General features: G+C 47.5%; 1 protein-coding gene across 1 annotated transcript in view; it reads left to right on the forward strand.

The window, feature by feature from the left end:
• Positions 1 to 21,296, forward strand: part of socs7 (suppressor of cytokine signaling 7) — a 114,553-nt gene that overhangs the window by 65,929 nt on the left and 27,328 nt on the right. Inside the window, exons 5-6 of the mRNA XM_085966191.1 lie at positions 1,011 to 1,126; positions 1,789 to 1,957. Coding sequence (XP_085822317.1) covers positions 1,011 to 1,126; positions 1,789 to 1,957 — 285 coding nt within the window. The remainder of the gene's footprint in view (positions 1 to 1,010; positions 1,127 to 1,788; positions 1,958 to 21,296) is intronic.

Below are 21,296 nucleotides of genomic sequence, written 5' to 3' on the forward strand. Positions count from 1 at the left end.
TGTACCGTCAATCTGTCACACAACAATTTGCCTTTAACACAGTAAAACATCCCAAGGCGCTTCACAGGAGCGATTATCAGACAAAAATTGACACCGAGCCACATAAGGAGATATTCGGACAGGTGACCAAAAGCTTGGTCGAAGAGTTAGGTTCTAAGCAGCGTATTAAAGGAGGAGGGAGAGGCGGAGAGGTTTAGGGAGGGAATTCCGGAGCTTAGGGCCCAGGCGGCTGAGGGCACGACCACCAATGGTGGAGCGACGAAAGCCGGGGATTACGCAATTGGAGGAGTGCAGAGATCTCGGAGGGTTGTTGGGCTGGAGGAGGTTACAGAGATAGGGAGGGGCGAGGCCATGGAGGGATTTGAAAACAAGGATGAGAATTTTAAAATCACGGTGTTGCCGGACCGGGAGCCAATGTAGGTGAGCGAGCACGGGGGCGTGATAGTTGAACGGGACTTGGTGCGAGTTAGGACATGGGCAGCAGAGTTTTGAGCACAATATAAACGGGACAGATTCCACAGTAACCTCCAGGAACATTACAGAATCACTTCTTTCTTGAAGTTACTCCGTGGCAGAAGGAGGGGGTTGGTTGTTCTTCCTCTGGAGCCCTCCAGTGCGATCACTCTTGGTCAATATTTATCCCTCAACCAACATCACGGAAACAGATTATCTGGTCATTTATCTCATTGCTGTTTGTGGGAGCTTGCTGTGCGAAAATTGGTTGCCATATATCCTACATTACAACAGTGACTAAACTTCAAAAGTATGTCATTGGTTGTAAAGTGCTCTGGCACGTCCTGAACGGTGCTATATAAATGCAAGTCTGTCTTTTTTCGACTTTCTACCCTGGCAGACATTGAAAATTCTTCAGCAATCTCATGCCCGCTGTTCTGTCTCCTGCAGTGCGGCTGGTATTGGGGTCCAATGTGCTCCCCTCCTGCTCGTTGAGAGGGCGCGGAGATGTGTCTTCTGTTTCAGGCGCTGATTGGATTTCTTTTCATCTCTCGCAGACACGTTACAGAGGAACTCGCCCCAAATCCGACCGATGACCGTGCCGCCACAGCATTGCCCGTTGAGCAGGAGGGACTCTAACAGCTTTGCGGCCAGCTTACGGGAGCTTGAAAAGGTCCAAACCGTCTGCCGTCGCTGTTTTGTTCAGTAGCATTTTGTAAAACGTTCACTGACTTCTATAATGTGGAAAAGAGGAGGGGAATTTTTTTTTTTTTTTTTTTTTATATATAAAGTGTCCCACATAAATCGTGGCTCAGTGGGCAGTGCCTTTTGCCTCCGAGTCAGAAGGTCGTGGGTTCCAGCCTCGCTCCAGAGACTTGAGCCCATAATCCAGACCGACACTCCCGGCGCAGTGCTGAGGGAGTGCTGCACTGTTGGAGGTGCTGCCTGTCGAATGGGACGTTGAACCGAGGCCCCGTCCGCCCTTTCGGCTGGATGTGAAAGATCCCGTGCCATGATTTCAAAGAAGAGCTGGGGAATTCTTCCCGGGGCCAATATTTATCCCTCAACCAACATCACTGAAACAGATTATCTGGTCATTTATCTCATTGTTGTTTGTGGGAGCTTGCTGTGCGAAAATTGGCTGCCACATTTCCTACATTACAACAGTGACTACACTTCAAAAGTACGTTATTGGTTGTAAAGTGCTCTGGCACGTCCTGAATGGTGCTATATAAATGCAAGTCTGTCTTTCTTCGACTCTCTACCCTGGTGCTTACCATGGCAGACATTGAAAATTCTTCAGCAATCTCATGCCCGCTGTTCTGTCTCCTGCAGTGCGGCTGGTATTGGGGTCCGATGAACTGGGACGACGCTGAAATGAAGTTGAAGGGAAAGCCAGATGGTTCGTTCCTGGTGAGGGACAGTTCGGACCCACGTTACATCCTCAGCCTCAGCTTCCGCTCGCAAGGAATCACGCATCATACCAGGATGGAACATTATCGAGGTGAGGACCTCTGTGCATTCCTGTTGTGGAACCGCGGTAGGACAAGGTTCCAAATACAGGGGCCTGTTTCTCAGCCTTCAGCTCCTGGGGGACGGTTACATCCGCGGCCCAAACGCTAATTCTACTCGTAATTCTTGAGGTTTTCCGAGATATGAAGGGATTTGTGATGTGAAAGGCAGGTAATTCAGTCAACCATGTCACAAATGTGAGAGTGAAATTCAACGAGTTAATGAGCACTGGTGTTGCCTTAATCTCGCTGCCCGTTTGTAGGATGGGGAGTTGAATGGAGCATCGGAAGGCTGCCCTTTCAGTGCCGCAGAGTGGGGATGGGCCCAGACTCCGGTCCCCAGCTCTGCTCGATTCCTAATTGCCTAATAACCCAGTGAACGCTGCTGCAGCAACAGGGGAGAGGGAGAAATGGAGGAGCTCATTACGCTCGCGCAGTCTCTGCAGGGAAGGTGGGCACTCCCACTGACTTGCTCTCTCAGTAGCGGCCCTGGCAGTCAAAGCAAAGGGATAAAGATAAGTAAAAGGAGACAGTTTACGCCGTTATATCCCCATTAGGCTGACACTCAGTGCAGTACTGAGGGAGTGCTGCACTGTCGGAGGGGCAGTACTGAGGGAGCGCTGCACTGTCGGAGGGGCAGTACTGAGGGAGCGCCGCACTGTCGGAGGGGCAGTACTGAGGGAGCGCTGCACTGTCTGAGGTGCCGTCTTTTAGCTGAGTCATTAAACGGGGCCCTGTCTGCTCTCTCCGGTGGGTGTAGACGATGCCACGGCCACTATTTTGGAGAAGAGCAGGGGGGTTCTACCCGGTGTCCTGGCCAATATTTATCCCCCAACCAACATCACTGAAACACAGATAATCTGGTCATTATCTCATTGCTGTTTGTGGGACCTTGCTGTGCATTTCCTACATTACTACACTTCTATTTAATTGGTTGGGATGTCCTGAGGTTGTGAAAGGCGCTATATAAATGCAAGATCTTTCTTTAAAAACAAGGTGAAAGATGAACTCTGATGTGCCTTCAATAACCACAAAACTAGAAGTTATAGACTTAAACAAGTTGGCTTTTAATCACTAAGATCAGAGCTAACATCTCAACACGCCGACTGGTTCACAGGAATGAGTCATACAGATCCTGGGATCTTTATGTAAGAGAAGTCAGGGGCGGAGCCAAGAGCCAAGACCTGGAACCTTCCAGGTTAGTCAGGAAGGAGGAAGTGAAACTATACACAGTGTGGGGGAGGGTAATACACATGAGTGCAAAACGCATACAGGAAATACAGGATCAAGACACACAGATTTCATTACAAACTCATTGGCAGGGGGTCGGTCTTGTGAGTTTCAGTGCTAAAAATTGATGAATTTTCATTTCTAATAACTTGTGCAGCAGCCATGCTGAGTATGGTAGAGGCTGCAATATATAGGTAATGGGGTAGCAGATGGCACTGACGGTGTTTGTGATTAATATGAAGCTATTACCGCGAGTGTTTTCAGCAGCAGGAAGCGATCTGTACTCTGTGTTCCATCTTTTTTTTCTCATTTATGCTCCATGTAAAGGTCAGCATTTAGTGCCTAGCGCTAGTTGCCCTGAGTAGGAGATGATGATGGTCTGCCTATACTAATACCTGGAATGGGCGGGTTGTCTTGTGAGGAAAGGTTGGACAGGCTAGGCTTGTATCTGCTGGAGTTTAGAAGAGTAAGAGGTGACTTGATTGAAACATATAAGATCCTGAGGGGTCTGGACAGGGTGGATGTGGAGAGGATGTTTCCTCTTGTGGGAGAATCTAGAACTAGGGGTCACTGTTTAAAAATAAGAGGTCGCCCATTTAAGATAGCGATGAGGAGAAATCTTTTCTCACAGCGGGTCGTGAGTCTTTGGAATTCTCTTCCTCAGAGGGCGGTGGAAGCAGAGTTTTTGAATATTTTTAAGGCAGAGGTAGATAGATTCTTGATAAGCAAGGAGGTGAAAGGTTATCGGGGGTAGGCGGGAATGTGGAGTAATCAGATCAGCCATGATCTTATTGAATGGCGGAGCAGGCTCGAGAGGCCGAGTGGCCTCCTCCTGTTCCTAGTGAGTGGCCACGTAAGAGTCAACCGGGTTGGTGTGGGACTGGAGTCACATCGAGGTCCAGACCGGGCGAGGGCGGCAGGCTTCCTTTCCTAAAGGATATTAGTGAACCAGTGGGGTTATCTCGACAGTCTGACAGCTTCACGGTCACTCTTACTGATTTTTCGGACTGAATTCAAATTCTCAAGCTGCCGTGCTGGGATTTGAACGCTCGTTGACTGGATTATTAGTCCAGTAACACAACCACTACACTAGGCTACCCTCGTGCAGTTTATGTTGTATTGTCATTTATTACAAAAAACCCAAACACTGTTGATTTCCACGGGGGGGTGGGGGGCGGGATTCTCCCGATTCTCCGCCGTAACTTCAGTGGAAAATCCGCAGAAACCACAAAAAACGAAATAATGGCGGAAGGTCGGGAGAGCTCCCACAGGAATTGATGCCTACAGTCTAGGCAGAAGACTCACAGGAACGGGAGGAGGCCAGTCAGCCCCTTGGGCCTCTTCTACCATTCAGCTCAATCACGGCTGATCTGCATCTTAACTCTATCGACCCGTCTTGGTTCCGTAACCCTTAATACCTTGTCCAACAAAAATCTATCCTGGTGAAACAGCGATTTACTTGTACTTCTTGCAATTTAATATACTGTATTCGCTGCTCACGATACGGTCTCCTCTACATTGGGGAGACCAAACACAGATTGGGCGACCGCTTTGCAGAACACCTCCGGTCAGTCCGTAAGGGTGACCCCGAGCTTCCGGTCGCCTGTCACTTTAATTCTCCGCTCCACTCCCACTCGGACCTCTCTGTCCTCGGCCCCTTACACTGTTCCAATGAAGCTCAGCATAAGCTCGAGGAACAGCACCTCATCTTTCGATTAGGCATTTTACAGCCTTCTGGACTCAACATCGAGTTCAACAATTTCAGACTATAACCCTTGCCCCCATTTTTCAGGTGGCTGTTGATGATTCTGCCATCCCCATTTGCAACATTTAACCACTCCTGCCTCCCACCCCAGCACAGAATGTTCCTTCAATTCCTTCCTCCCCTCCTCCTTTCCCTGCCTCTGCACCTGCTTAATATCTGTTATATCTCCAACCTTTTCCAGTTCTGACGAAGGGTCCCAGACCTGAAACGTTAACTCGTTTTCTCTTTCCACGGATGCTGCCTGGCCTGCTGAGCTTTTCCAGCGTTTTCTGTTGTTATTTCAGATTTCCAGCATCCGCAGTATTTTGCTATTATAAAAATCAATCACTCTTAGTTTTGAAATTTCCAATTGATCCCCAGACTCCACAGTTTTTTGGGGGGGAGCGAGTTCCAGATTTCCACCACCCTTTGTGTGAAGAAGTGCTTCCTGACATCACCCCTGAATGGCCTGGCTCTAATTTTAAGGTTATGACCCCTTGTTCTGGACTTCCCCCCCCCCCCCCCCCACACCCACCACCAGAGGAAATAGTTTCTCTATCTACCCTGTCAAATCCTTTAATCATCATAGACACCTCAATCAGACTCCAGGATTTTTGTACCTGAATGAAGGACCATAGAATCAGAATACAGGAAACTTTGGTTTATCCAGAGGTTAACTGTCCAGAATGCTCGAGCCACCGGCAAAAATCAGGAGCCGTTTCGTTAGGTTTTTTTTCTTTTCGTTGCTTTTTTTTCCACCAGTCAGGCTCTGCAAGGTCTCGCTGAAGCTGTTGCTAAGCTAGAGACTCTTGCAAGGTACGGCCGACTGTTTAGAAGCTGTTGCTAAGCAACAGGGTTTGTTGCCAGATACAGAGCTCAAAATCTCCGTATGTTTCAACATTAGCGCTGGTTTGTCCGGCAGTTTTGATGGGACGGCAACAGCTTGGTCCCGTCAGTGCCGGATATCACAAAGTTTCCTGTAGTACGGCCCATCGAGTCTGCGCCGGCTCTTTCGAAGAGTAATCCAGTTAGTCCCAATCCCCCGCTCTTTCCCCATATCCCTGCAATTTTTTCTCCTGGGAGTATTTATCCAATTCCCCTTTGAAGGCTACTATTGAATCTGTATCCACCGCCCTATCAGGCAGCGCATTCCAAATCCTAACCACTCGTTGCGTTAAAAAAAGTCATTCCTCGTGCCGCCTCTGGTTCTTTTGCCAATCACCTTAAATCTGTGTCCTCTGGTTCTCGAACCTTCAGCCATTAGAAACAGTTTCTCTTTATTTATTCAATCTAAAGCCTTCGTGATTTTAAACGCTTCTATCAAATATCCTCTTAGCCTTCTCTGATCCAAGGAGAACAAGCCCAGCTTCTCCAGTCCATCCACGTAACTGTAATCCCTCATCCCTGGAACCATTCTCGTAAATCTCTCCTGTACACCAGTGCAAAGCAACCAAGGCAATCAATTAAATAGCCCATCAAACTTTAAACAAAATTCTCCAATCATCTGAAGACTCGAAGACACGTTGACGGCAGTTTAAGTTTAACATCGAACGCACTTTCACTCAGCGGATCCTCTGCTGCTGCGGTTTGGGTGAGCCTCACGCTAGTACAGCAGCTCATTGTTAAAGAACAGGCCGCGCGCGCACACACAGACAGACCGACGTGAGAATTATGGATGCCTGGTAGTGATTACAAGGTACTAACCTAACTGAGGGATTCAGATGACATCAGAAACCGCAAGAGCAAGGTTCGAGAGGTTTGGTCGTGCTGTCTGAACTTCTGAGATTAGGTTACTGACTTGAAGCTGGTTCCTGTTAAATTCATGGCCCGAAGATGAACATTGCAGGAGGTGCACTGGTTGTATATGTTATATAATCTACACGGCATGCTATATAATTTATACCTTGTATATTATACAATCTTTACATTGTATGTTATATAATCTATACATTGTATAATCTACAAGTATATTGTATAATCTCTACATTGTATATAGATTACAATGTCAGCCGTGGGTCGCACTCTCACCTCTGAGTCAGAAGGTTGTGGGTTCACAGTCCCCTCTCCAGGGACTTGAGCAAAATAAGCTAAGCTGACACTCCCAGTGCAGTACCGAGGGAGCACTGCACTGTTGGAGGGGCCGTCTTTCGGGTGAGACATTAAACTGAGGCCCCATCTGCCCCCTCAGGTGGACATAAAAGATCCCATGGCACTATTTTCAAAGAAGAGCAGGGGAGTTCTCCCCGGTGTCATGGCCAATCCCTCAAGTAACATGACTAAAACAGATTATCTGCTCATTATCACATTGCTGTTTGTGGGAGCCTACTGTGTGCAAATTGGCTGCTGCGTTTCCTACATTACAACAGTGACTACACTTCAAAAAGTACTTCATTGGCTGTAAAGCGCTTTGGGACGTCCGGTGGTCGTGATCTCATCGAATGGCGGAGCAGGCTCGAAGGGCCGAATGGCCTACTCCTGCTCCTATCTTCTATGTTTCTATGAAAGGCGCTATAGAAATGCAAGTCTTTCTTTCTATATCTGGTAGAGGTGCAATATTTTATTCCAGACTCTTAATGATGATTTTGGCTTGTAAAGTACACGCGACGAAACTTATGGCTTGCATTTAATTTTTATAAAACTCATTAATAAGATGTAAGCTGTCACAAGCGCACTTCACTTCCTATTCCCAAAGCAGCCAGAAGCCAGGCTGATGCTACACTCTGCTGATGAGAAAACTCACGAGGGGATTGCTTTTAACGAGCGGCAATCCGGGCTCGTGTTTGCGCAGATGAGTATAACCTTGTTTATTTTTACAATTAAGGGTGAGAACAGAACCACAGGACATAAATTTAAATGAGTGGAAAGTATATTTAATATGGATATTAAGAGGAGCTTCATGACTCGGAGAATGAAAGGCTGTATGCGTGTTGTACAAACAACTCCACCTTCATAAATCACAGGAACAAAGGGAGGGACGGCCTACGACTGAATAGAAAGGTGACTGTAAAACGTACGAGCAGCGTAGAGATTGCCACTGGAGAACGTTGGAGCTAGATTAGCAGATCTGCCGTGGCATTGCTCCTGGATACGCTGGGACCTGGAGTGCAGGCGCTGATCTTTACTCTGGCCCTTGTCACAGCCTAACCCATACAGCCAATCTACTGAAGCAACATATCGCATGACTAACTCACTCAAGATTAAAAACCGTCACGCACCTTACTGATACCGAAAGATACAAGCTTCACAGACATAAGAATTAGGAGCAGGAGTCGGCCATACAGCCCCTCGAGCCTGCTCCACCATTCAATAAGATCATGGCTGATCTTCAACCTCAACTCCACTTCCTCGCCCGATCCCCATATCCCCCGATTCCCCTAGAGTCCAAAAATCTATCTATCTCAGCCTTGAATATACTCAACGATTCAGCATCCACAGCCCTCTGGGGCAGAGAATTCCAAAGATTCACAACCCTCTGAGTGAAGAAATTCCTCCTCATCTCAGTCCTCAATGGCCGGCCCCTTATCCTGAGACTGCGCCCCCTGGTTCTAGACTCTCCAGCCAGGGGGAAACAACCTCTCAGCATCTACCCTGTCAATCCCCCCTCAGAATCTTATGTTTCAATGAGATCACCTCATTCTTCTAAACTCCAGAGAGTATCGGCCCATTCTACACAATCTCTCATCATAGGACAGCCCTCTCATTCCAGGGATCAATCTAGTGAACCGTCGTCAATCTAGTGAACATGTATCAGATATTCTGGGGTGCGCTGTGTATACTCTTCTAACCACTAAATGAACGGTCAGCAAATCATGGGCAATGCCACTCGGAATTACCCCTTAATATCTCAAAAAGAGGGAACAGTGGGACCCATCCCACACTGAAATTCTGATATATCCCTTCCTGGAATGCACTGATACAGAAGGATGATGAGGTCAACTGTGTCAAAGGCTGCAGACAGATCGAGACGGATGAGGAGGGATAATGCACCACGGTCACAGAGGATGTCAATTGTGACTTCAATTAGTACCGTGATATGCTACATACCCCGCGCCACAGCTTCATCTGATATATTACTGCCTGCAACACACTCATACACCACAGCCTGCCATATAATACGTGCTGTTTACGGATGCAGTAACTATTTCAAAGTTCCTAGTTGGAAACGCACTGCTTTGTGACTCCCCCAAGTCTGCGGTAAAGAGATCAACTGTATCTGAAAGGATACAGGGGTGAAAGCACTTGACAGAAAAAGCTGTGTGCAAGGAAGTAACATGCCCTGGGTTTTGAGTGGGTTGAATCCCTGGAAACCCGAGCCAAACTCATGAGAAACATGGTGAGACAGGGTACCGAGGAGGTTTACCAGGACGTTGCCAGGGATGAGGTACTTCAGCTATGAAATAAAGAAAGAACTTGCATTTATATAGCGCCTTTCACGACCACCGGACGTCTCAAAGTGCTGTACAGCCAATGAAGTACTTTTGGAGTGTAGTCACTGTTGTAATGTAGGAAACCTGGCATCTCATTTGTGCACAGCAAGCTCCCACAAACAGCAATGTGATAATGACCAGATGATCTGTGTTTGTTATGTTGATTGAGGGATAAATATTGGCTAGGACACCGGGGAGGACTCCCCTGCTCTTCTTCAAAATAGTGCCTGGGATCTTTTACGTCCACCGAGAGAGCAGACAGGGCCTCAGTTTAACATCTCATCTAAAAGAAAGCCCCTCCGACAGTGCAGCACTCCCTCAGCACTGCACTGGAGTGTCAGCCTAGCTTTATGTGCTGGAGTGGGACTTGAACCCACAACCTTCTGACTCTCCGGTGAGTGTGTTACCCACTGAGCCACAGCTGACACTTTGAGGAGAGGTTGGAAAAGTTAGGGATATTCTCCTTGGATCAAAGATGGTTAAGTGGTGACCTAATAAAGGTTTTCAAGATGAGGAGAGGTTTTGATCGAGTAAATAGAGGAAAAACTATTCCCTCTGGCGAGTGGGTCAATAACCAGAGGTCATAGATTCAAAATCAATGGCAAAAGATCTAGAGGGGAGACGAGAAATTTTTTCACTGAGAGTTGTCGGGATCTGGAACGCTCGACCTGAAAAGGCGGAGGAAGCTGATTCCATCAATAATTTTAAAAGGGAGTTGGACAGGTTCTTGAGGATGAGGAACTGACAGGGTCACGGACAAAGAGCGGGGATGTGGGACTGAGCGTGACTGCTCGTTCAAAGAGCCAGCACAGGCACGACGGGCCGAATGGCCTCCTCCTGTGCTGGGAGTTTCAATGATTCAACGATCTATCGAAGATGTTCAAAAACAACCAACCACATTAGCCACAGTGACTTGGACCTGGACCATTCTGAAGCTACTCCCAGACACACCCGTGACATGCACCTAGCTACAGAGGGTCGGAAACCACCTTCAAAATCAAATTCTCTAAACATTTAACATGTAGGCCAATCAGTTGGCCAGCTCGTTGAAAAGCCGGCCTTGATCAGTCCTAAACCAACAACAGCAACTTGCATTTATATAGCGCCTTTAATGTAGCAAAACGTCCCAAAGCGGTTCACAGGAGCGGCTATCTAACAAAATTTGACACCGAGCTACATAAGGAGATATTAGAGCAGATAAGAGTTAGATTTTAAGGTGTGTCTTAAAGGAGGAGAGCAAGGCGGAGAGGTTTAGGGAGGGAATTCCAGAGCTTCGGCCCAGGCAGCTGAAGGCACGGCCGCCAATGGTGGAGCGATGACAATCGGGGATGAGCATGAGACCAGAACTGGGGGAGCGCAGAAATCTCGGAGGGTGGGGTTGGGGGGGGGGGTCGTAGGGCTGGAGGAGGCTACAAAGATGGGGAAGGGCGAGGCCATGGAGTTGAAAACGAGGATGAGAATTTTTTAATTGAGGCTTTGCCGGACCGAGAGCCAGTTTAGGTCAGCGAGCACAGGGGCGATGGGGTGAACCGGACTTGGTGCGAGTTAGGACACGGGCAGCAGAGTTTTGGATGAGCTCAAGCTTATGGAGCAGATCAGTTCCAACCTCTGACTGAGCGGGTGATGCTTCTATTAATGGGGGAAGTTGTGTGCAGCGGATAAATTCAACGGCACTAGCAGCAAAGACTTGGTGCCGATGTAACCCAGGAGGCTAGAAAATAATGTTCTAGTGGCCTTGGATCGGATCTCGGTGACAGAATGGGAGCACTGGTCGCAGCACTTCCTGGCGACGAGGAGCTGTTGATTGAAGCTGACCGTTTGATTTCACTCCCGTCCATCCAATCTCTACTTTCGTCCTCAGTCATCACAAGCTCACTGAAGCGCTGGGTGATGTCGTGCCAGCATTGAACTCTCTTGTTTTTCTCTCACTTTTCTGTTTTCATTTCCTTCCCCCGCCTGGCTGAGTAGTTAGCAGATCTTTTATATCCAGACGTCTAGCCCGTGCCCTAACTCGCACCCAGTCCCGTTCACTCGTCGTCATTATATAAATTACTTGGATGAAGGGACCGAAGGTATGGTTGCTAAATTTGCTGATGACACAAGATAGGTAGGAAAGTAAATTGTGAAGAGGACATAAGGAGGCTACAAAGGGATATAGGTAGGTTAAGTGAGTGGGCAAAGATCTGGCAAATGGAGTATAATGTGGGAAAATGTGAAATTGTCCATTTTTGGCAGGAAGAATAAAAAAGAAGCATATTCTCTAAATGGTGAGAGATTGCAGAGCTCTGCGATGCAGAGGGATCTGGGTGTCCTAGTGCATGAATTGCAAAAGGTTAGTATGCAGGTACAGCAAGTAATTAGGAAAGCTAATAGAATGTTATCGTTTATTGCGAGAGGAATTGAATACAAAAGTAGGGAGGTTATGCTTCAGTTATACGGGGCATTGGTGAGACCACATCTGGAGTACTGTGTACAGTATTGGTCTCCTTATTTAAGGAAGGATGTAAATGCGTTGGAAGCTGTTCAGGGAAGGTTTACTAGACTGATACCTGGAATGGGCGGGTTGTCTTCTGAGGAAAGGTTGGACAGGCTAGGCTTGTATCCGCTGGAGTTTAGAAAAGTAAGAGGTGACTTGATTGAAACATATAAGATCCTGAGGGGTCTTGACCGGGTGGATGTGGAGAGGATGTTTCCTCTTGTGGGAGAATCTAGAACTAGGGGTCACTGTTTAAAAATAAGGGGTCACCCATTTAAGACAGTTTTTTCTCAGAGGATCTTGAGTCTTGGAACTCTCTTCCTCAGAGGGCGGTGGAAGCAGAGTCTTTGAATATTTTTAAGGCAGAAGTAGATAGATTCTTGATAAGCAAGGAGGTGAAAGGTTATTTGGGGGTAGGCGGGAATGTGGAGTAATCAGATCAGCCATGATCTTATTGAATGGTGGAGCAGGCTCGAGGGGCCGAATGGCCGACTCCTGCTCCTAATTAATATGTTCGTAAGTGCCCCTGTGCTCGCTGACCTACATTGGCTCCCGGTCCGGCAATGTCTCGCTTTTAAAAATTCTAACCCTTGTTTTCAAATCCATCCATGGCCTCGTCCTTCCCCATCTCTGTCGCCTCCTCCAGTCCCACAACCCCCCCCCCCCCCTCTCGGGATGTTTTATTCCGTTATATAAGTGCAAGGTGTTGTTGTTTCCCAAGAGCTGGCCTAACCCCTGCTGTCCTTTGCTGTTTGTAGTGTACATTAGTGATTTAGATATGAATGTAGGAGGTATGATCAGTAAGTTCGCAGATGACGCGGAAATTGGTGGAGTGGTAAATAGCGAGGAGGGAAGCCTCAGGCTACAGGACGATATAGATGGGTTGGTCAGATGGGCAGAACATCTGGCAAATGGAATTTAACCCTGAAAAGTGTGAGGTGATGCATTTTGGGCGGACTAACAAGGCAAGGGAATACACAATGAATGGTAGTATCCTAGGAAGGACAGAGGATCAGAGGGACCTTGGTGTGCATGTGCATAGATCCCTGAAGGCAGCAGGACAGGTAGATAAAGTGGTTAAAAAGGCATATGGGATACTTGCCTTCATTAGCCGAGGCATAGAATATAAGAGCAGGGAGGCTATGATGGAGCTGTACAAAACACTAGTTAGGCCACAGCTGGAATACTGTGTGCAGTTCTGGTTGCCACACTATAGGAAGGATGTAATTGCATTGGAGAGGGTGCAGAGGAGATTCACCAGGATGTTACCTGGGCTGGAGCGCTTCAGCTATGAAGAGAGACTGGACAGGCTGGGGTTGTTTTCCTTAGAGCAGAGAAGGCTGAGGGGGGACCTGATTGAGGTGTACAAAATTATGAGGGGCATAGATAGGGTAGATAAGGAACTTTTCCCCTTAGTAGAGGGGTCAATAACCAGGGGGCAGGAGGTTTAGAGTGAATTTGAGGAAAAACTTTTTTACCCAGAGGTTGGTTGGAATCTGGAACTCACTGCCTGAAAGGGTGGTAGAGGCAGGAACCCTCACAACATTCAAGAAGCATTTAGATGAGCACTTGAAACACCATGGCATACAAGGCTACGGACCAAGTGCTGGAAAATGGGATTAGAATAGACGGGGCTTGATGGCCGGTGCGGATACGATGGGCCGAAGGGCCTCTTTCTGTGCTGTATAACTCTATATGACTCTAGGCTAGAGGCCTGGCTGCTGGGAACAGGCTGTGACACACTGCTGCTGCCGTACAAGAACAAACTGGCTGGCGATATTTATACCCAGGTGCAAGATGGTTATCAGAATGTGGTTTCTTTGTTATTTCTCCCTCCTTGTCAAAACAGAACTATCTTCATCTTCAGCCTCGACCACAAAACCAGCAGCAAAGAGAATTCTAAATGGTTTGAGTCCCATTTTATGCCAGAATTAAAAGACAGATTTGCCTTTACATGGCACCACATCACTCCTCTCAAACATGCTTCACGTTACAGTCAGTTACTTTGGAGTGAAGTGACTTTGTCCTGTAGGCAAATGTGGCAGACGTTCTGTACACAGCAAGATCCCACAAACATCAACGGGGCAAATGAGCGGTTCGTCTATTCTTTGGGGGGGGGGGGGGGGGTGGTGTGTTGGTTTGGAACCTGTTTGAGATTAATGTCAAATAACTGCCATTTTGTTGGTTGGTCATAAAATACTTGATTTTATAATTTTGTTGCACCTACTGGCAAGTTCACATCAACGGTATCCACAGGGTCACAATCTGAGAGATTCAACACTGAAGCACCAAAACGGAGATGGTTCAGTGAAATGTGGAGGGGGAAAAAGCAATGTTCTTCAAAGGAAGTCAGGTAAACAGATACTCTGAAGCAACAAGTTCACATCTTTCTCCATTAAAGGGATGCCCAGTAGATCGTATCGCAGCCAGAGGTGGTACGGTAATGCTGCCCGTTAATATGCCAACACTTGGTGCTTGTAGAGAAGAGATGGGGACAGTTGTGTGCCATCTTGGCAGACATATAGACCACGTGTACATACAGCCCTCACCCCGGAATAAAACTAATGAAGTGCAGAATTTATGAGAGTTCCAACTGTATGCAAGCTGTAAATGTGTGTGTGTCGTCACTAAGGTTTGGTTTGGTGGCTCTCACTATCCTGCTGTCTCGGGACACGTGTCTGGTGTGGTTGTATCTTTCTGCGGGTCGAATCTGTACAAGGGGGTGCTCATGGTTCCCTACACGCTTCAGCACTGTCCTGCAGGGCCTGTCCTGCTCGAGGGGGAGGGCCTGGGGTTTGTGATTGAGCTATGGGAGAATTTGAAAGTGAGGTCACCCTGTCAGAACATGGCAAACCGAGCTGAGTAAATTCAGTCGGTCGGACTTGCTCAGCTCGTGTACCCAGCAGAGCCTCTGCAAAAAAAATAGCGCTGGCTTAAAACCACAAAGGAAAGTCCTCACCTTTGAGTCTGAAGGTCATGGGTTCGAGCCTCGCTCCAGAGACTTAAGCGCATAATCGTGACTGACACTGCCTGTGCAGTGCTGATGGGCACCTATCGCCCACACACCTTACAACAGGGGTCACTGAATAGCAATCGGCAGCAGGAACCCAGGCTGATTTCCCCAATCCCCAACCCAGAGACTAATTGTAGACCAGCTAATGTCACCCAGCTTGGACCAGGGACCTCGGAGCCGTGTCCACTTAGGGCGTGATGATGGGGGGGGAAAAGAAAGACTTGCATTTATATAGCGCCTTTTATGACCTCCGGACATCCACAAGCACTTTACAGCCAATGATTTACTTTTGAAGTGTAGTCACTGTTGTAATGTGGGGAAACGCAGGAGCATTTTGAGCACAGCAAGATCCCACAAACAGCAATGTGATAATGACCGGATTATCTTTTTATGGGATTTTAATTGAGGGATAAATATTTAGCCCAGGACACCGAGGAGAACTCCCCTGCTCTTCTTCGAAATAGTGGCCGTGGGATCTTTAATGTCCACCTGAGAGGGCAGACGGGGCCTCGGTTTAACATCTCATCTGAAAGACGGCACCTCCAACAGTGCGGCACTCCCTCGGTACTGCACTGGGAGTGTCAGCTTAGCTTTCTTTGCTCAAGTCCCACAACCTTCTGACTCGGAGGCGAGGGTGCTGCCCACTGGGCCACAGTTGACACTGAGGGAGTTTCATGTGCTCGATGCCGACTAAAAGGAGGGGGAGTAAAAGAGATCCATCCATGTGCTGACGTGACGTGACATCTCTCTCCCCACAGTGAGCACGAAACCCTGGAATTAATAATAAATAACTTCTCTCAGTACAGCCTCCAATGTTGTTCTTTGCTTGAGGCTGATTGGTAGAAGAAGGCACTGTGCCTGAGGCTGAGCGCGCTTGGATTGAGTTTCTGTGAGTGATAGTCGAGGAAATTTTAATCACTTCATATATAGAATTATTGAATGATACGGCACAGAAGGAGGCCTTTCGGCCAATCATGCCTGTACGGCTCTTTGAAAGAGCTCTGCAATTAGTCCCACTCCACCTGCTCTTTCCCCGTAGCCCTGCAAATTTTTCCTTTTCAAGTATTTATCCAATTCCCTTCAGCAAGTTTTTATTGAATCTGCTTCCACCGCCCTTTCAGGCAGCGCATTCCAGATCACAACAACTCGCTGCGTACATTTTTTATCCTCCTGTCGCCCCTGGTTCTTTTTTACCAATTACCTTAAATCTGTGCCCTCTGGTTACTGACCTTCTGCCACTGGAAAAGGTTTCTCCTTATTTATTCCATCAAAAATATTCATGATTTTGAACCTCTTATCAAATCTCCCCTTAACCTTCTCTGCTGTAAGGAGAACAATCCCTGCTTCTCTGATGTTTCCTTACCTAAGGAAGGATATACTTGCCATAGAGGGAGTGATTGATTCCTGGGATGGGGGGGATTGTCCCACGAGGAGAGATTGAGTAGTCTAGGCCTATATTCTCTAGAGTTTAGAAGAATGAGAGGTGATCTCATTGAAACATACAAAATTCTCACAGGGCCTGACAGGGTCGATGCAGGGAGGATGTTTCCCCTGGCTGGGGAGTCTAGAACCAGGGGTCTCAGGATAAGGGGTCGTCCATTTAGAACTGAGATGAGGAGAAATTTCTTCACTCAGAGGGTGGTGAATCTTTGGAATTCTCTACCCCAGAGGGCTGTGGAGGCTCAGTCGTTGAGTATATTCAAGGCTGAGATCGATAGATTTTTGGATATTAAGGGAATTGAGGGATATGGGGGTAGTGCAGGAAAGTGGAGATGAGGTAGGTCAGCCATGATCTTATTGAATGGCAGAGCAAGTTCAAGGGGCCGAATGGCCGACTCCTGCTCCTATTTCTTATGTTCTTATCCCTGGTACCATTCTAGTGCATCTCTTCTGCACTCTCTCCAAGTCCTTTTGTGTCAAAGATTGCAGAGCGCTCAGGGAGTATTAATGAAGATCGCATGTAGTGTATGTCTGACCAGCTGAACTAGTACTGCTGGGCCTCAGGAGTGATGTGGAGTCACATTTAGATTATTGGTGAGGTCCCCTGAAATGTCTAGGAGGGTTATATTATGAGGACATAAGCTTGGCTCGTATTGCCTTGAGTATAGAAAATACTCTGAGCGAGGTGCTTAAAATGTTAAAAGAATTCGATAGGGTAGATACGGTAAAACTATTTCTCTGGTGAGGGGGAGTCCAGAACAAGGGGGCATCATCTTCAAATTAGAGCCAGGCCGTTCAGGGGTGATGTCGGGAAGCACTTCTTCACACAAAGGCAGTGGAAATCTGGAACTCTTTCCCCGCTCCCCCCCCCCCCCCCCCCCAAAAAGGCTGTGGATGCGGGGGGTCAATTGGAGCTTTCAAGATTGAAATCAATAGATTTTTGTTGGGTAAGGGTATCGGGGGATATGGAGCAAAGGTGGGAAAAATAGAGTTGAGGTGTAGATCAGCCATGATCTAATAGAATGGCGGAGCAGGCCCGAGGGGCTGAATGGCCTGTTCCTAATGTTGTTATGATGGTCCACTGACCGCCCTCTCTGATTTATGTAATGATCAGGCCAGTTCTACTGCAGCTCTCTCTCTGTTGGCCTGTTGGAGGGCAGTCCATAATACTCGAGACAAGTTTTTCTGCACATGCTCAAGGAGTCCGGTCTTTGAATTTAAAGCAAAGGCACACGATGGCACGTTTTAAAAGCGGTTTTGAAATACGAGCGGGGCGGGCTGGGAATGCGCAGAGGGGGGCGTGGGGAACGGACGCTGAAACATAGAAACATAGAAGATAGGAGCAGGAGTAGGCCATTCGGCCCTCAAGCCTGCTCCGCCATTTTTAATGAGATCATGGCTGATCATCCAATTCAGTACCCTGTCCCTGCTTTCTCCCCATATCCCTTGATCCCTTTAGCCTTAAGAAATATATCCAACTCCTTCTTGAATATATTTAATGAATTGAATGAGCTGGGTCTGTGCCTCTCTGCTCAAGTCCGGGCCCTATTCTGAATCACGGCGCATGTGCGCAGAAGTGTGAAACTAGCCATGGCGTCTTTAGTGGCATCGCCAACTCTGATTGGAGGTTTCGTCACACGGCCTCCATCCACCAACGGCCCCGCTTATCTTTCCACCATTGGTCGCCCAACTCATCCATCATGGCGGCGCACCGCCTTCCCAGCCAATCAGAAAGCGAGCAGACTCTTCCTTACCTGATTGGATGTTTCGTGACTCTCGGTCAAACAGCATTTTCTTTTGCCCTATCTCCAGTAATTTTTATAACTAGTAAGTGTTCAAAAGAGAATGAAAACAACACACAATTGTGTTATTTAAATGCTCCTATGCTGTAGTTTTTCTCCCGGGTGTTGCTCACGGCATTGTCGGTGAGATTAATCTCCCATTCCTGGAGACCTCCAGGCCAATCCGGGAGGGTTGGTAACCTGGGGTTTTGGTGAGACAGAGCTGCAAGGCCGTTACTGTAACACAGGTCGGCAGAACCATAAAAAACTAGAAATAACAACAGGAAACGCTGGAAAAACTCAGCAGGCCAGGCAGCATCGGTGGAGAGAGAAACAGAGTTAACGTTTCAGGTCGATGACCCTTCGTCAGAACTGAAAAAAAGCAGGAAATGGAACAGATTTTAAGCAGGTTTGGGGGCTGGAAAAGGGGAAGGGTCAGTGATAGGATAGAAAGCAGGATAGATTAAGAGACATTGAGAGATATTCAAGGCAAGGGGAGGTGGAAATGGGACAGGTGAAAGGAACAAAGCAAATGGTATGTTGGCCTTTGTAGCGAGAGGGTTCGAGTACAGGAACAAGGATGTCTTGCTGCAGTTGTACAGGCCTTGGTGAGACCACACCTTGAGTATTGTGTGCAGTTTTGGTCGCCTATCTGAGGAAGGATGTTCTTGCCATGGAAGGAGTGCAGCGAAGATTCACCAGGCTGATACCTGGGATGGCAGAATGACGTATGAGGAGAGATTGTGTCGATTGGCTTCTACTCACTGGAGTTTAGAAGATTGAGAGGGGATCTCATCGAAACCTATAAAATTCTGTCAGGCCTGGACAGACTAGATGCAGGAAGGATGTTTATGATGGCCGGGGAGTCCAGAACCAGGGGTCATGGTCTAAGGATAAGGGTAAGCCATTTAGGACTGAAATGAGGAGGAATTTCTTCACCCAGAGAGTGGTGAACCTGTGGAATTCTCTGCCACAGAGGGCGGTGGAGGCCAGTTCATTAAATTATTCAAAAAAGAGTTGGATATATTTCTTGAGGCTAAGGATCAAGGGATATGGGAGAAGGCAGGGCCAGGGTACTGAATTTGGATGATCAGCCATGATCTCATTGAATGGCGGAGCAGGCTCGAAGGGCCGAATGGCCTACTCCTGCTCCTATCTTCTATGTTTCTATGCAGGATGGCTCTCGATGGGGTGTGAATTGTGCTGGTCGAATGAAGGACAGCTGAAGGGAGAGAAGAAAAAACAAAAAGTGTGGATTTTAAAAAAAAAAAAAAGAAGAAAATATATATATGTGATAGGGGCCGAGGTTATGATCTGAAATTGTTGAACTCTATGTGAGTCCAGAGGGCTGTAGAGTGCCTAATCGGAAAAAAACTAGGCCTGCATTGCAATCTGAGCCCAGGCTCCATTGATGTGTGTAACACATTGTGCCGCTGGGTGACACGACTTCAAACCTTAACCTGTCGTTTCTCTTTACCGGTGGGGATTAGTCTGCTGTGTAATCCCAGCATTTTGTTTCAGATCTGAGGGATTTTTTTTTCTCTTGCTCTATTTACTGGTCCCCAATCCTGACTCTTAGCCTCGTAGAGTTTTGACCCGTTACTCGGGTTGGCAGTGTGTAATCCTGAACTGTTTTACTGCAGTTTGTTTAAATCGAGTCTGCTGAAAAGAGTCGGGAAGAAACAAAAACGGAACATAGAGCAGGAGGAGGCCATTCAGCCCCTTGAGCCTGTTCCGCCAGTCAATTAGATCAAAGCTGATCTGTATCTTAACTCCATCTACCCGCCTTGGTTCTGTAACCCTTAATACCCTTGCCTAACAAAAATCTATCAATCGCAATTTCAATTGACCCCCGGCATCAACAGCTTTTGGGGGAGAGAGTTCCAGATTTCCACTGCCCTTTGTGTGAAGAATGTTTCCTGACATCACCCTGAACGGCCTGGCTCTAATTTTAAGGTTACGCCCCTTGTTCTGACTCTCTTTCCCACCCCACCCCCCCCCCCCCCCCCCCACCAGAGGAAATAGTTTCTCTCTAACTACCCTATCAACTCCTTTTGAAAAGGAAAATCCAAGGTGTTTTATAAGTATACTAGCTGGAGTGCCCGGTGGTGCCGAGCTTTTTTTGAGGGATGTTGTTGTGGAAGAGAGAGAGAGAGAGAGACTGGGGGAATAGAGAGAGATGGGGGGGGGAAGAGAGAGAGCGAGAGAGAGAGAGACTGGGGGGGGTGAGAGAGAGCGGGGGGAGGGGGAAGAGAGAGAGAGGAGAGACTGCTAGATTTAGTTCGGGATTAGCCTGGAGAGAGAGGGGGGAAGGAGCGCCTCAGGCCTGCCCGATGGACCCCTATGAAGGAAGGAAGGAAGAAGGCAAGCTCTCCTCCCTCTCCACCCTCACTCTTTCCCTCCCTCACCCTCTCTCTCCCTCCCCGTCTCTCCTACTTTACTCTGTCCCTCCTTCCCCTCTCCTCCCTCCTCCCCCCCCCTCTCCCTCCCTCCCCCTCTCCTCTCAATACAATACAATACAATACAAATCGCTTTATTGGCATGATAAGGTACATCTTATGTTGCCAAAGCATCAAAATACATTTATGGTTGAACACATAAACGCGGTTCCATTCATACAGTGTATAAACAGGTATATCCCTGAGTTTATAAATATATTTTCGCCTTGTTTATATATACTCTTGTCTTAGTTACTGGTTGTCCCTCTGTTCATGGCAAGCTGTAACATAGTGTGCCGCCAGTGTTACACAGCTTCTCTCCTCCCCAGTAGGAATGGGAGTTTTTGGTTGTCAGTCAGATTTCTGAATTCAGGGCATATTTGTGAGAATTTTTGATAGAAATTCTCTCTGATGCCCTGATATTTTCCACAGGTTGTGAGGAAGTGCATCTCTGTCTCAACTACTCCTGACTGCAGTGAGAGCATATCCTGTCTTCTCTTGGCTGCCTGGTCTGCCTGTGTCTGCCTTTTTCGATCGCTAGGCTATGTTCGCTAAGTCTGTACCTTGTCAAGGTTCTTCTCAGTTTGTTATCCTTTACCATGGTCAGGTAATCAGCTATGTTGTATTGTCTGTTTAGGCCAAGTAGCAATTGAGTTTGCTTTGGGTTTTTGTTGTTTCTGCCCAATATGACAGATATTTTTCCTTTTGCTTAGCGACGATTGTGTTGGGTCGAATTCTTTGTGTTACCCTGTCACTGTCCTGGGGCTGGTTATTGTTAGTATT

The sequence above is a fragment of the Somniosus microcephalus genome, chromosome 24 (assembly GCF_052327205.1).
Source record: "Somniosus microcephalus isolate GS21.2 chromosome 24, FLI_Smic_1.0, whole genome shotgun sequence".
In the NCBI taxonomy this organism is placed as follows: Eukaryota; Metazoa; Chordata; class Chondrichthyes; order Squaliformes; family Somniosidae; genus Somniosus; species Somniosus microcephalus.